At 28.8% G+C, this 16,023-nt stretch overlaps 3 protein-coding genes and 2 long non-coding RNA genes across 5 annotated transcripts in view; 2 read left to right on the top strand and 3 right to left on the bottom strand.

The window, feature by feature from the left end:
• Positions 1-55: 55 nt before the first annotated feature.
• On the bottom strand, positions 56-1,525 carry LOC145202550 (uncharacterized). Its single transcript, XM_080075528.2, has 2 exons — positions 1,321-1,525; positions 56-904 (listed from the first exon to the last, which is right to left on the bottom strand). The coding sequence occupies exons 1-2, from the start codon at positions 1,399-1,401 to the stop codon at positions 617-619; spliced, it is 369 nt and encodes a 122-aa protein (XP_079931654.2). The 5' UTR covers positions 1,402-1,525; the 3' UTR covers positions 56-616.
• A 490-nt stretch (positions 1,526-2,015) lies between these two features.
• On the top strand, positions 2,016-4,135 carry LOC145180726 (uncharacterized). Its single transcript, XR_016450686.1, has 4 exons — positions 2,016-2,282; positions 2,483-2,625; positions 3,088-3,313; positions 3,455-4,135. It is a non-coding gene; the product is annotated as an uncharacterized LOC145180726 (long non-coding RNA).
• LOC149891184 (uncharacterized) lies at positions 3,440-7,083 on the bottom strand. The gene is made up of 7 exons (XR_016450687.1): positions 6,932-7,083; positions 5,975-6,560; positions 5,625-5,871; positions 5,251-5,461; positions 4,965-5,127; positions 4,397-4,818; positions 3,440-4,138 (listed from the first exon to the last, which is right to left on the bottom strand). It is a non-coding gene; the product is annotated as an uncharacterized LOC149891184 (long non-coding RNA).
• A 1,530-nt stretch (positions 7,084-8,613) lies between these two features.
• On the bottom strand, positions 8,614-12,220 carry LOC145202198 (charged multivesicular body protein 1b-like). The gene is made up of 11 exons (XM_090081658.1): positions 12,091-12,220; positions 11,195-11,250; positions 11,045-11,064; positions 10,867-10,944; positions 10,699-10,767; positions 10,490-10,567; positions 10,107-10,175; positions 9,701-9,808; positions 9,581-9,624; positions 9,376-9,460; positions 8,614-9,237 (listed from the first exon to the last, which is right to left on the bottom strand). The coding sequence occupies exons 2-11, from the start codon at positions 11,220-11,222 to the stop codon at positions 9,199-9,201; spliced, it is 618 nt and encodes a 205-aa protein (XP_089937784.1). The 5' UTR covers positions 11,223-11,250; positions 12,091-12,220; the 3' UTR covers positions 8,614-9,198.
• Positions 12,221-13,987: 1,767 nt separating this feature from the next.
• Positions 13,988-16,023, top strand: part of LOC145202318 (2,3-bisphosphoglycerate-independent phosphoglycerate mutase-like) — an 8,826-nt gene continuing 6,790 nt past the window's right edge. Inside the window, exons 1-3 of the mRNA XM_090083015.1 lie at positions 13,988-14,143; positions 14,374-14,540; positions 15,838-15,954. Coding sequence (XP_089939141.1) covers positions 14,080-14,143; positions 14,374-14,540; positions 15,838-15,954 — 348 coding nt within the window. The 5' untranslated portion in view covers positions 13,988-14,079. The remainder of the gene's footprint in view (positions 14,144-14,373; positions 14,541-15,837; positions 15,955-16,023) is intronic.

The following is a 16,023-nucleotide window of genomic DNA, read 5'->3' on the forward strand; positions in this document are numbered from 1 at the left end:
TGTTTAATATTTAGATATGAAATGTGATTATTCGCTTTAATTTGTCAACAAATAGTTACCAACTTCACGGTCACTTTTTGATGTCTGAATATACATAATAACATAATAAAACAAAATAAACGCGTGAAATTACATAATTAATCGAACTTTCGCTCAGTTACGAAATCGATAAATCATCGTAAAACAAATTTCTTTTTCAAATGTGTTCACTTAAATGATTATTTCGAAGTAATCAGTGCATTTTTAAAAAATACTAACCACCACAATTACCTACGAAAATTGATAGAATTTCCGAATTTAAGCAGAGAAATTTCGAGAAAAATTTTTTAGAAATCCACAGGTATGAGTAAAATTAAAATTAGTCAAAACGCTGAATAAAAAAACACGACGAGTGTTTTGCAAAAAAAAAAAAACAACTACTGTAAGTTATTACTCACATTTAAATTTAACACAGTAATATTTCACAGTAATATTTTTTAAATAATATTATTTTTAATAATTACTTCTCGCACGAATTTGGAATTATTTAATCTCAAAACTCATTCTGTTCAAATTCCTCATGAATCTTAAGAAGATCTGCTTGAACATACAACTTTTCTATAGAGTAAAGAGACTTTCATTGACTCTCAGGTATATCAGTTTCTATTGTTGCTTGTTTACTAAGCGGAAATTTTCTATCGCTACTTAACCCTCTTTTCAGTATCCTAGTCGGTACTCGTGAAGGATCAATGTGTTCATACTGCCTGGAGTTTCTTCGGTTCATACAGTACTCATCGAAATCCGGTCCCTGGCTTTCGATCCGTTTATTAACAAGATTACGCAAACGCTGCTTGACATCTTCTTTTTCAGTGTTAAGTCCGACAATCGTTCGACCTTGATTTTCATTCTGGCCTTTTAATCTTTTCTAAATACATGTAAATATACATACGTACATACGTACATACATACATACATACATACATACATACATACATACATACATACATACATACATACATACATACATACATACATACATACATACATACATACATACATACATACATACATACATACATACATACATACATACATACATACATACATACATACATACATACATACATACATACATACATACATACATACATACATACATACGTACATACGTGTACACAAACTGTCTAATTTGTTCTGTGTGTATTAATGATGTATCAAAAATTTTTTGTTTGCTCGAAAAAAGCAAAGCAAAAAAGATTTTTTGTAAAAGCACGAAAATTCTAAAAAATGCGATCAGAATTTTTTTTACACTCTTACGAAGATAGAAGTAAAGGAACTTACGTAAGAGGATAGTATTTCTTCGATATCAGATTTTGCGTTTGTTGCGATGTCCCAGGATTCAGTTTCAGTTTCATGACCCATAGTTGTGTCTCTAGCACGTCGAAGTTTCGCAGAAAAATAAAATGTAGCTTAACCTGACTTCAAATTTGAAGAAATAGCCAATCGTGATCGTTTTAATCTGAAAAGCAAACAGCAAACTAGTAAGTGCTTTAAAAGGAAGTTCAAGTTTGCGTGCTCACTTCCTGAAAGCACTGCCTTTAAAATACATTCAAATTTCTTCTCGTATTGCAAAGAAAATAATGGTTTTTTAAATTTGTAAAAATTATTCACATTTCTTTTACTTTTGTTTAAATTTAATATATACGAGTACTAAATGCTTCCTTAAAAGTAATTAAGTTGGCAAACGATTGCTATTTACACTAATTATGACTAATGGTAGTTCCGAGGGAAATGCAAATAATCAACCGAAAAAGTTGTTGGTGCGATTGCTAACTTGGTAAACTTTGGATAGGAATAATAGTGGTAAGTTTGTTGAAAAAACATTTCAAACGTAATTTGCATAATAATCAATCATTGTAAGATATTTTGATATCTAAATAAACAGAAAAGTAATAGATGATAAAAACGTCTCAAATAGCATTAGGATTCTTCAAAAGTCCCTCCCTTTTTTTCAGCAGAGCTTTCTACCGCGTCAATCAAAAGCAAATATTAGAAACAGCGTTTTTTAATCTTCAGAACTAGTTGTCGGTTTTAAAAAATCTTTTTCAAACAGCTCGTCTCAGTTTAAAAAAGAGAAAGTTTTTTGCTATGTTGACGAAAAATATTTCAGTTACGCTTCTTATGCTTTTGGGTTTTTCTTTTTCTTTTTGATTCCCATCTCATAACTGCCGGCTGCCGGTAAGGAAGTTGTACACACAAATTACAACTCTTTGTTGTAAAGTTCACCATCCTGCAAACCAAAGGTTTTGTTATAAACGTTATTATTTTTTTTAACTTCTGCTTGTTGTTACATTTGCGGATATTTGCTTGATGTAAATTAACTTCATGCTAAAAAAAGAGTTATGGTATAAAGTACCTATATATAACGCTCCAGAGCATAAACTGCATTATTTCATTTCTAAATTCTCTACAAAGTTATATTGCTGCAAATATCTCTTTTCAGGTATTTCAGATCTGGATTCCCCTTTATTAAACCTCTTACACTATGTGTAACTAAAAGATTAAATGTCACAGGCAGCATCAAGTGAGCATTCAGGATGTGAACTAGGTCAACCAGGATGTGAACAAGAGCTTTGAAAACGGACGGTACTAAAGTTTTACTCTTTCGTCATTCGAGCAACAGTTTTGAATTCAAAAATGGAATTCGCGTATGCAAAATTTTTACGCAAGTTTTACCGACAAAAGAATACAAAAATTAAAATGAAAAAATTTTAAATATGTTTAGCATGATAAATAAGTTCAAAATAAAACAGCCTCTATGAAACAAAACAAATATTGACAAAAGTACCGGCCAAAATTTAATTTATTTGTTTTATGTCTCATTTTATTTAATGTACTTTACATTAGTTTTTATGGGTTACGTTAATAATTAACGTCAGCAATCCCAGAAAACCCTGTGATACTTTTCGATTTTTCGAAAATGCAATTCATGAGGTGCATACTCCTTGTGTTTTCTAACATTTCTCATCTATTATATATTGCTTAAAAAAAGATGATGACATAGGCAAACGAGTTGGAGAATCGTATTGTGGTATAATATTTTTTTAGTAAACATACTGCAAACGAACATAAAGAAAAAGGAGGATATTGTCAATGAAGCTTATTGTTCTCTAGACTTTCTCCCGACACTTCGATGATTGACAGTAAAAACTTTCTTCTATGCTCAAAAAACTAATTTCACGTGAAAATGTCGTTTTAAATTTTTACTGCACAATGCCAGCAGACCCATCATAAAGAAGGAAACAGTGACCACATATACATATATGTCTTATAAGTCAGTTAAGATTTGTTTTCGTTATAAATCTTTATTGAATTTACTAATATAAACATCGTATATTAGTAAATTCAGTAAAAATTTATGTGCTCACAGTTTTTGATAAATGAAAATTTAATTCATTAATTTTTTTACATTAAGGTTTGAAATTTATCTATAATAAACGCGTTGACAAATTTGGGCACTTTTCGTCGCGTTCTCCGTAATAAAACGTTCTCTGTAAAAGAACGCAGCAAACTCTGTGATATGTTTGCGATTTCGTATCTGATGTTTTAATTGATCTAAAGTTGCTTGTTCATGCATACTTCAAACTTCAGATGGCTCAACAGAAAAAGTCCGGAGCTGTTAAATTAGGCGACCGAGCAGACCTTTTAAAATCACCGTTTTCAAAGATGATGTAGTCAGAAAAAATCTGTCGCAACTCATCAATTGTTTCTTGAGACGTATAGGGTGTAGCACCGTCCTTTTGAAACCATATATTCTGCAGTCTTACTCGACTTATTTTGGTCACCAAAAACTGCTCAATTATTTGTCTGTAATGTGCGTTGTTTACTATAACTGTTTTACCTCAGAAAAATACGGTCCAACAATGAATTAGGCAGAATGTAAAAACCTTCAGTGAGTTTGCCTGCATACATCAACACTACTGCAGCTAAGGGTCTGCGCACTGCAAAAATGTGGTGAACTGTAAACGTTGATTGTTGAAAATATTTTGTTTCCACATTGTCCATTATTGCGGTTCGGAAATTCACGCTATCTCTGCATAGTCGGTGCTGCGACGGTGAATGCAGTTGATTTTGCGGGGAGCATCAGTTAACAAAATGGCTAAAAAATTCAAAATTTTGAAATTGAAAGTTGTCGCGCTATTAAATAAAAAGTCTGTTCAGAAGAAATTAGAGTGAAGCCTTTTTAAATGCTCGAAATGGTGACGTTTAGTCAAATTAAAAATAACATGACATTAAATGAAATCTACATGTAAGAAATTACTCTAGAAATCCTGATAATGCTTACTATGAATTTAAAAATCTTAATTTAATAATTAAAAAATATCCTGCAGTGGATCTTCGAGTCAGAAAAACTTACGTTTAGTTTATTGGTCTTTGGAATGCTTTTGGTATAATTTTTCCAGGCGCTCAGGTTGCATCTTCGTGCGTTTACAGTCAGCAATATTGCTAGATGCGGAAAACACTCTCTCCCAGGATGCTGCCGGTACACATAACCATTTCCGAGCCAATTCAGACAGATTTGGAAACTCGCTTCGATGGTTTCTCCACCATTGTAGAGGGCTCCGGTCTGAAGGACGAGTGTTTGGTAATGTTTATTGTCCATCTGGAAGGAAAATTTCGAGTTTTGAGCACCTCGACTTTTTACTTCAGTGTCTGTAAGTAAGTCTTCAAAGTCTTTAATGTGTTGAGACGCTTACAAGTTATCAGTTTCCAAGAAGAAGTCATCCATGTGATGATATGTGAATAATACAGATGAAGAATATAACGTCGTTGTTTTTTCTTATATATAATTAAAATGATAATATCCCATTAACCAAACCCCCTAAATTAAAATAAAAAGTTCTATTTTTTATTTTGATTTAGGAGGTATTATGATGCAGATAGTATTTCATCTCGCACAAAAACTGTCACCCCGGATTCCTTACCTTAAATGGATTGATGGCTACAACAAGAGACTTCTGAAATTTGTTCAGCTTCACACAGAGAAGGTGAACAAAAGAAGTAAGACCTGCCTTAAGTTCAGCCATAATAAGAAACATGTCAATTTCGGCTCTGTTCGTGATAACTTTTTCAGTTTCTAGGGCTTATCTTTAAAAAAGTTAGCAACAAACCATTTTAATTGGTATTTTTAAAACTTATATCTCACCAAAAAAAATCATATTTCACCAAAATTTCTTTAATTTAAAATATAAAGTTTAGGAATAAGGTTACCGTAACTGCGATATTGTTGATCATAAATGGCTTCCAAAGCTGGCCGAAGTTTCATGATGGAAATAATCATGAAGCTAATATAGCACCACATTGCTACTGGAGCAATTATCTTTACCATCTCCAATTTGTCTCTAGCTTCCTTGTTCTCATAGATGACGTTAATTTCGGTTTTGATTCGTGAATTTGCAGTCCGACCACTTCTCGCACATCCCTGAAAATTTAAAAGAATTTTAAATTTAGTATATTTAAAATTAGTATATTTCTTTTAAATTTTCGCCATCAACTCAGAATCATGTTTTCAGAAACTACTTGATTTTCACCATTTTTACAGCATTAAATAAACGATTAACATTTTGATTAACAATTTAGTTTACCTATCAAACTTGTTAGCGATCCTTTAAGTAGTGTGGCGTTCATCGAATGGAGAAAAATTAATAACGATCTTCTTCAGGCTAAATTTTTTTCAAGGTAGTGAACGGTAGTATTGAGCATATGTCGTTCAACCTGCTGGTCTACAAGTAGTCACTAGTGAAGGAAACGTTTTCAGCATGAGGAAGATTATTGAGTATTTGTCGCTTCACTCCTTTTCGCAAGTTCTTATACAACAGCGGATGTTTAAGCCTGTAAAATGTTTACTATGTTAAAACTCAAACTTAACAGATAATCAAAAATTTACATCAAACATTAACTGCAATAATGTGATTTAATTGTGAAAAATTATCACCTAAACAACGTAGTGACAGACTTGGCATTTAGTCATTTAGTCAATATTGGAATTTTGTAAGTTCGGTACCAACAACAAGTGGCAAACTTTGTCTGCAGTTAAAGATGTTTATGATTTTGCAGAACCCGTATCTCTTCTTGTGTCAATGGCTTTCAACTGTTTAGCAGATTTTAGCTGACGTTCTTCTCTTAACTTTATTTCAGCTGCAAATAACAGTTCACTACTTGATCTTCCTGAAATTCTCAGTTTTTCTACGCTTAGGATCGGACACTGCTATCACAAAACTCTTTTACTTCTTCCTACGTCAATAGTTTTTTTTTCAATTTCCTTTCTAACAACAAACAAAAGATTCGTATCAAGCCAGGAAATTTGTTTTTTATTGAAAAAGTCTTTGTGTCTTCCTGCTAAATTCCTTTTCTCTCTGTATTTAAAAATAAACTTCGATAGCAATTGTCTGGAAGCATCCGATAAATGATCTTTCATACGTAGAACATTCTCAAATATTTAAATTTTTGATTGTTATCTGTTGAACTACAATCTCTATAACACTCTACCAGGGGAGATAAAACGACATTTTCAGATGAGCCTAAAGGTTTTTATAAAATTTTTACCACATATTTTTTTCACTTATCGCTATATCTTGAACCAAATTTATTGCAAAATTTTAATTTTTGCAATTTTTTTTTTGGCACAAAATGCAAAAAAAAACGTTTTTTAATTTTTTTGTCCACCATTTTGTTATTTTTGTATATAAATTGATATCATAGATTCTGTCAGACTGTCACACTAAACCTATTATAATTCAATTTTTTTGATTTAGATGGGCCGTTGTTCAGATTTTTTTATTTAGATGGGCCGTAGTTCAGATTTTTTCAACAGCGCAGTACAATACAGTATTTTAAAAAAAAAAAAAATTAATAAAAAAGCGTATTTTTTATGCATATAAAGTACACTGACCTGTTAACACTAATCATTCAATTTATAGTGTATTAGCACATATCAGAGCCTGAAACTGATGCAATTTTTTTTTATAAAAGATGCAGTTGGTATATTAAGCATAATTGTTTTCTGTAGAATATGTGAAACATTTTAAAAACCTCAGGCATTTCCTGTAAAAAAAAAGTAAAAACGGCAAATGTTGGTAAAAGTGCTAAAAATTCCTCCAAGTTCTACAAACTTCAACAAGTTCAAAGGAAGTTCTACAAACTTCAACAAGTTCAAAGGAAGTTCTACAAACTTCAACAAATTCAAACGAAGTTTTAGAAACTTTCAATTGATCTATGTGTTGGACTTTTACCATCTTAAAATATGTAGGTACCACATGGAGGGAACATTAGGAGTTTTTGGAAATGCAATTATTAAGTACCACCCTGGTAAAATACCAAAAAAATTAACTAAACATGGATATACAGCTAAGTTTGAATTCCTCTTCGCACTTGAAAGAGCTGTCAAAATTATTAAACACATATTCACCATAAGATCTTTTCCTTAGAGAATCTATCAAAAAAGAACTTAAAAGCTGCGTTCAAATCACACAAAATAATAGGCTTCTTGCTTGAAAGAAAATGGAAGTTCAAAAAGACTCGGGTTTTTTTTTGTTTTTTTTAATTGGATTTTTTATTAAAAAAATAATAATTAAAAAAAAGATTGATGATGGTTGAAAAACAAGACAAGTTCTGGACTTGATTAAGTAAAGATTGATGGTATACTTTTCCAATAGGTTTTTACCGTAGTTTTACCGGTGTATTAGCTGATCTGTTTTATAGGTCGATTTATTTTTAACTCAACAGAGTTTTTAATGTTCTATAACCAATGCATAGATTAAAATATTTAAGTTAAGATACATTTTCTACAGATTAATATTTCAGATAGTCTTACAGTTCTTACTGCCTTAAAGAATGTTTTCGGCTCATTCTAAACGGTTCAAAGTCGATTTATACGGTATTTAAGCTGTTTTATTTTTACATTGTAAGAATTTCAAATTGACAGCTTCAGACAGAGATTCACTTATTTTAATACTTACAATAAGAATAAAAGAATTTCATTAGAATTAAGAATCAAAAGTAAAAAGGAAATTCTCAGTAAATAAAGAGATACAATTATAATAGTAATAGTAGAAAATAATAAATTTTAACAAAATGAATAGTACATTTTAACAATTCTTTGTAGATATTAGAAACCATCTCCTTCTCCCGTGAAACGTCAAGACGATAAACAAGCCCGTTTTTTCTGAAAATAATGTAACTTAGCAAAAACTCAAATCTCGTTTCGGTAGATTTTTTTGTACTCAGCGCGTATGATTTTATTACAATAAGCTTAGTGTCACTGCTTGCTTACGCTTTGGAAGCTATTAAACCCAAATTTTCCGCCAATCAAAGTGTGCTATCTTTTCAAAGTGGCACAAATTATTCTTCTGAAGAATAATTTAAGGAAAAGGGGGAGAACTTGAATAAGTAAAGGCAGTAGCTCACGTCAGCAAAGAAGAAAAACAGAAACAATTATCATATGCTATTTTAGATAAGGGAAAATGCATATTATCCCGAAAAACATTGGAAGCGAGTTTAAAGAAATCTAAGAGAGTATTATTGCTACTTGAGTAGTTCTGATATTTGACCCTAAGACATTGAATATCTATGAAATATGGAAAATTTTTTCTTATAATATTTTTACAATATTTTTACAAAAGAATTAACGATTAGCAAAAAATTAACTAAACAAATTAGAATAACAAAAAATTCAAATTACAATCTTGAAATATTATAAATATTAAGGAATAATTGACGAAAAATTAAATCAGAATAAAAAATTCTCTAAAGAAGTATTAACATTTTGTTGGATATCAGCGATATAAGTGAGCTAACGAAACACGTCATCAGTAACTTGAAAACCCAAGGAATCAGAAAGGGGTCATAAAAATAAGTACGTAATGATAAAATACATTACAAAAGCACAACTTTGTCAACATTATCACTTAAAAAACAAAAATAAAACAGTAATAATGATAAACAAAAAAAGATGGTAAAACTCCTAGAAAAGCATGAGATGCAATTCAGGGGGATTTTACAGACTCTGCAACATTTGCATGTCTCATCAAACGTAATTCAACAATTTTTCGAATTGGCAGGAAACACTCGTTAAATCTTTATTTCAAGTCAAACGAACACTAATTTTAATACCAGCTGTTTGTTAAATTTTTTTGAAATAAAGTAATCACATACTCAAGCCTATTGTCTCAACTTTGCCAACCTTATAGATAATTCATCCTAAATAAAACAACTTTGATTACTTCGCTCATATTTCATTATAAATACTTATAAAAAAAGTATTTTTTTTTGAGTGGTATTATTTTGGGGCTTATATGAGTCAAATCCTCACTATCTAACTTGAAAATTATAAGTTACTTGTTCTAAAGAAGCATCTGTAGCTGCTGCTGAAACTGCCACTGATCCAGTTTGACCTTGTGGCAAGTCTAAGTTAACTTCCAATCTAGGAAAGATCATTTAATTACTAAAAAACCCATTTATCTGCACTAATTTTGAGTCATTTTGTTAAAAACTGTAAAGAAATGAAGTTTAAAGACAACAAAAAGAAATATGGTGAAATTACCCATGCTCCTCAGCAACTTGTTGCAGTAGGCTGTCCACTGAAGTCTAGTTTAAAAATGAGCATATATTATTGAACAAATAGAAAAAAATTAAAAAGCAATCAGCATTACAAAGTAATTACCTGAGGAACAGATAGCGTTGTGGCAGCACTCATAGTTTCATCCATAACTTGAGTTTGCACATCAAGCTGTTCAAACTGTTTTTCAAATTTGTCCATCATTGCTGACACCTAAGAATAATATTTTATTACAATTACAATAAAAATTACACATTTATTTCAAAAGTAATTTAAACTTATTACTATAAAAACTTTATGTTAATTGGTAAAATAAAATAATGTAAAACTATTATTTTAGAAATATTATAAATTTAAATCTGTAAAGTTTTAAATGATAATATATTATCTTCTTTAATATATATATATATATATATATATATATATATATATATATATATATATATATATATATATATATATATATATATATATATATATATATATATATATATATATATAAACCACCAACCTTTTCTAAGTCCATACTTTTAAGCGCAACATCCATTGACTTCACAACACTGGACATCGAACCAGTCACCTGTTTTAAAATCAAAGATAAAATTTTCCAACTATCTTCAAGACTTTACAAAAACTAAGTAAAAGATTTGACTGCTTCAACATTTTTAAGTTGCAAATTCTAAAAACTAAAAAAATATTTAAAATTATTCTAGAGGTTCTCTTTAACTGTAAAAAAAAATCCATAACAATAGTATAAGAGACTCTTTTTACCATCTTTAAGCAATAGTGTCAACATATCATCATAATACTAACATTTTAAAACTTTTCTTGAAAAAAAATTGTTTTACATTTGTAAAATACAATTATACAATACATAAAAAAATGCTAATGAACCTTTTTCATGGTCACTGCTGTTTGAACTCTTTGTGCCACAGAATCTACTCGTGATCCTAGCCTCAAATAATGAAGTGCCTAAAACAATAATTTGAAGAAATTAAAGTGAGCTTTTGAGATAAAATTACACACACAGACACACAGACACACAGACACAGACACACACAGACACACACACACACACACCAAACTAATGTAGCAAGTTTTACCTGACTTTTTTGTCTAATTGCATTTTCAGCATGGATTCTTGCCCCATCTATGTTCCCTTTCTGTATAGCCTAAAAGCAGAAGTGAAATTATTAACAGTAAAGTTTTTAAACATATACATGTTATATTCTGTTGTTAAAAATACTTCAACAAATATTTATTTAAGAAACCTTTTTTAACTTCAACTTCTCAGCTTTTTCTTCTTTTTCACACTTCTTTGAGCTTCTTTCAAGATCTTTTGCAGCAAACTAATGAAGAAACAAAATTGTGATGACAACTATGAATATTATTATTATATAGTTTTATAATTTAAAAAGAATTTAATTTAAAAAAAATAATTCAACTTACCTTTAGGTTAAACAATTGTTCTTTATAGTTAAAGAACAATATATAATGTATAGTTTAAACAAACTTTAAACACTTAATTTTTTAAATAATCAAAAAAATAAATAAATAAATTCTAACAGATGCCAAAAAGTGAACTATTAGAAAAGATACTCTCTAAGTTGTTTCCTCCACCAAACATTTTTTTTCAGTGTTTTATTTAGTTTTACCTTTCATGAAACAAGGAAATTAATTAATATATAAGAGAACACACACAAAAAAGTACACAATACCAAAGTTGTTTTGGTATTATCAGAAGTTTGTAGCTTCACCAAAAATTCTTTTTCTATGGATACCAATTAATTGCAATGTTACAATGATACAAATGTATGAAAAAAACTTAAGATACGTAAAAAAATCTTTAGTAGATGATGTCATAATAATATGTACTCCATAAATGTATTGATTATATATTAGAAATAAATACCGAAGACTAGAGCTGTTTCTTAAAATACTTTTTTAGTATCACCAACATTTTCATTAACATTTATAAATTTTGCTTTATTATTGGAAAACATGAAATCTGATATGAGATCTAGTTAAATTATATTTATAAAACTTATTTTAAATTTACCTCGATTAATGCAAACAAGCTTTTTATATAAAGTAGATAATACAAAAAACCTCCAAACAAAAAAATGGAAAAGGCAAAAGATAGTTATAACAACTACTAAGCTATAATCTTAAAGTTTATTGGTTTTCCTTTTCTTTGAAGAAGAATAGATCTGAAAAGTAGCTTTTGTTAACTATATTTTTTATTATCTTTATTAATTTTAAACATTAAACATGATTAAGTCACACTGACGAGTACTATTTATATATCTCTCTTTTAGATAAGTAGCTTTTTATAATGCTTATTAGAGTATATATTACACGTATGCATGAGATGATTTATCGTACTTCTTCTTTTAATATGGAACCAACCAATCAATCTTCGTCTTTTTTTAAATTTTACTAGGATACACACTGTATATTAAAAATGCCTTTTTTTTTATTAGCAATTAACTTACCAAGAAATAAGTAATAATTTAACTAGTCCATTACACATTTTTTATGCAAAACTATTTTAGATAAGATAATAATAAAACGAGATCACTTTAAGTTATTGTTGTTTTCGTTGTATGGTGCCATGTTTAATAGGAACCGCGCATGCTCATTATCTGCGAAGTGTCGTCATGACTTATTACATCATGAAATTTTTCGCAAAATAAAGCAACTTTATTCAACAGAATTGAGCGATCGTTTTTGTCAATCAGCAAATAAAAAATGAAGGAATTTTTAAGATAAAGAAGTCTACGTATACATAAATTTTAATTACTTTTTTTTAACATAAGGATTTACTTGAAGACTTGTCTCCCACACCCTTAACAATTCTAGAACAATACAAAAAACTCTCTTCTGAATTTCTTTTACTGTCAAAACATTTCTTCTCGTAATTTTCATGCAGTTGAAAAGTTTTTCTGAATTTAGGCCTTTACCCAACTTACTTTTGGTGTGAACTTATTTAGACACAATTCAAGTTTCCATATGTTGGTGTTTGATAAGTTTGTTGCTTGTTGGATGCTGATTATATTTTCTGTAGTTAGAAGACTTGCTTGACTGTAGTTGTGCTACCAAGAGAAACTTGTTTCTTTTTGATTATCGAGCTTACAATCCTTTTTCCTCCCTTTGGAAATTTTTCTAAAAGTGCTTATAAATGTCAGGCTTGTGTGCTTGAGAGCAGATTCCAATTACTTAAAGACATTGTTGACACTACTTCTCAACAGATAGTAAATTTTTAAAAAGACAATTCTAGTGGACTTGATGGTCGCCTTTCTCTGTTTGATCCAAGAAGTCCAAAGTTATGAAAAAAATAAAAATAAACATACAAAAAAAAACAAACAGTTAACAAATTTAAGGTTCAGAAAGAAATGATACTTGGTTAACGGTTAATGGTCTTCGATCTGGAAAATCTGTAAACTTCAATGACGGCAAAGCAGAATGATATTAATCTTCCACAGCGTGTAGTAAGATTATTTAAGATTGGTCTGGAGTTCATCTAAAATATTAGCAAATAGCGGAAAAAACATTATTTCTATTTCAAATTTGTTAAAGTATCATTTTTTAAAAAGAAAAAATACGCATGCGTTGATTTTTGTTGATTAAATTTTTGAAAAAAAAATCAATAACATTCAAATTTTCATGTTGAAAATTTTTACATTACATATGACCGGTCATTACGCTCCTGAATTGTGACATTTAAATATCACAATTAGATGAAATACTTGAAATAAATATTTCTGTGGATGCATATTTTAAGATTTCAAAGCAAGAAAAAAAAAAAAGGAACAAAACTTTTACTTTTTCTATTATTTTAGGAATATTTTCTCACTTTTCTCAATTGAGAAAGATTAAAAAAATAATAATAATAAAAATAAGAGGACGAAAATCAACGCATGCGCATTGTACAGAAGACTCTTTTTTTACGGTTCCTAAATTATCCTACGTACTAGCCTATTGTACAAGTTATTTCTCTTGGTCCTCTTATCACTCTACACAAAACATAATAAAAATCATTAATTGCAAGCTGATTTGATTTTTAACCTTTACAGATTTTGTTAGCCAAAAAACTATGCTATTTATTAATTAAATGAATTATCTATTAAAAGACAAACTCGTTCAATAATTTCTTTAAATGATAATCATGCTCTGATAATCAATACTTGAATACAAACCAAAGGTCTCTTCAATCATCAAAATGCACCTATAATCTCGTCCAAAATTTCTCATTTTAACAGTATTTATATAGTAACATGATGACATTTTGTCATGTAAATATATTCTTTTTATAACAAAGTTTCTATAATATTGTACATACATTAAATTCAAACTATCAATTTAACAAAATGTTAATCATTGTAAAGAAACTTTCAAATGGAGCAACCATAAAGATTATTTATGCTAACGTATGGTATCAAATAAATACTTTATATATAATAATTATATGTTAAGATATTAAAATGACAACAAATAAAGTATGCCTTATTGTAATTGATGGGTGGGGTATTTCAGATAACCAAGAAGGTAAGATATTAAGTATATTAGGTTAGTAATATTGTTATTTATGATAGTGATGTAATAATCTAAAAATTTATGTAATATTTTTATTTTCAGAATCTTTATATACTGTCCATATATATATATATATATATATATATATATATATATATATATATATATATATATATATATATATATATATATATATATATATATATATATATATATATATATATATGTTCTCTTACTTAAAGGCAATGCAATCTATCATGCAAAAACTCCAGTTATGGATGCATTGTGCCAAGGTGATGGCTATACTACATTGGATGCCTCAGGGTTATCAGTTGGACTTCCAGATGGTTTAATGGGAAATAGTGAAGTTGGTCATTTAAATATTGGTGCTGGACGAGTTGTTTATCAGGTAGAAGCAATTATTTACTAGAGACATGTTAATATCAGCTAATATGCATATTGTGTTTATTGGACTTGTGTAAAAATGCCATAAATCCAATGTGTATATCGCTAATATTAGCATATTAAATGTGTAAAATACTTCTTTACTAGTTTAATTTCCTCTTGAGTTTCAGTTCCTTTTACTATAAATAACTTTGGTTCTATTTTATACTCTTTTTTCAACACTTCAGTGACAATTATTTTTAGTTTATGTAATAATAGTTTAACTATTTTATAAAAAGATAATTGCTTCAAATAGTTTTATAAATAAATACTTTGTATTTATTTTTAGTAAATACAATTATCAGCTGAATCTCTTTATCTAGCTGTTACAGCTTGGAAAAAATTTCAGAGCTGGTAGATAAGTTTTATAAACTAGTTAATTTTTTGTTAAATTCTGTTAAAAAGAATACAAATATAATATTTTAAATGGCTCCATACCATAAATATCTTTATTACTGAAAACATAATGGCTTTTTAACATAAATGTATTAAAGTATACGAATATTTAAAGTTAAATTTTGATAAGCAAAATGTTTTAATTGCACTTTTTTGTTGGTATAACCCTAGTATGTTAACTTAATCAACTTAAACTGAAGTTTATATAACTGTCATTTTATTAATTGATTTATATTTATTACAAAAATTGTATTTGTTATATAAGTTATGTTGCGTGGTTGGACTTTCCAACACGAAAAAAGTATAAAAGTAAAGTAAAACTTTCCAAAGTATTTATAGTGCATATCAATGTTAAACAGATTTAGGTAAATTTCATAGGGATGAGTCAAACTTTAGCAAATGTTCTGCAAAATTCAGTTTTAAATTTACTTTAATTTTGCTTTAAAATATTTTAAACAGTTTTTTTTACATATTAGTACAAAGTAGGCAAGAATGCAAGCCTCCATTGTATGCAGTAGTATATAGAATTAAATTACAGTAAATGCTTATGGGTGTCAAGGTTTATAGGTCGCTTTGACACTACACTTGTGCCAAAGAATTACTGCTGTAGCAAATAGGCATTAGACTTTAGTTTAGTAGCATTTTAATGCTAATTTTATTTTAGTGGTACTATGAATGTATATGCTAATTATTATTTTCACTTCTCCAAAAATTTCAAAATAATCAAAATAAATTTTGAAATTCCTAAGATTAAAATTGTTTGGTGTTTAGTAAAAGTTCATGAAAGAATGTTTGAGTTATTGGTAAAAAACCAGGTTTTTACACATCTCTAAAATTAACAAATTTTTATTTTACTCTCTTTCAAGGATATTGTTCGTATCAATATGGCTATTGAACAAAGAACATTGCTTCAGAATTCAGATTTTATAAATGCTTGTGACTTTGCCAAACAAGGAACAGGAAGAATTCATTATTTAGGATTGGTAAGTGGTCTTTTATGCTGCAAATTGGTACAAATATTTAACAGAAAAAAGGGAAATGTTTTTAATTTT

The sequence above is a fragment of the Hydra viridissima genome, unplaced genomic scaffold, assembly GCF_058129835.1.
Source record: "Hydra viridissima isolate aposymbiotic clone 2 unplaced genomic scaffold, HvirCarnegie_v1 scaffold_3, whole genome shotgun sequence".
Classification (NCBI taxonomy): domain Eukaryota; kingdom Metazoa; phylum Cnidaria; class Hydrozoa; order Anthoathecata; family Hydridae; genus Hydra; species Hydra viridissima.

Bases quoted from the DNA above. Each gene is read 5' to 3' on its own strand.
- LOC145202198 (XM_090081658.1), bottom strand. From the start codon at position 11,222: ATGTTTGGTGGAGGAAACAACTTAGAGA. The intron at 10,176-10,489 runs GTTCATTAGCAT...ATTTTAAAACAG, and splicing joins CAGCAGTGACCATGAAAAAG to GTGACTGGTTCGATGTCCAG. The intron at 9,461-9,580 runs GTAATTTCACCA...GATCTTTCCTAG, and splicing joins CAAGTTGCTGAGGAGCATGG to ATTGGAAGTTAACTTAGACT.
- LOC145202550 (XM_080075528.2), bottom strand. From the start codon at position 1,401: ATGGGTCATGAAACTGAAACTGAATCCTGGGACATCGCAACAAACGCA. The intron at 905-1,320 runs GTAAGTTCCTTT...ACATGTATTTAG, and splicing joins AAGAAATACTATCCTCTTAC to AAAAGATTAAAAGGCCAGAA.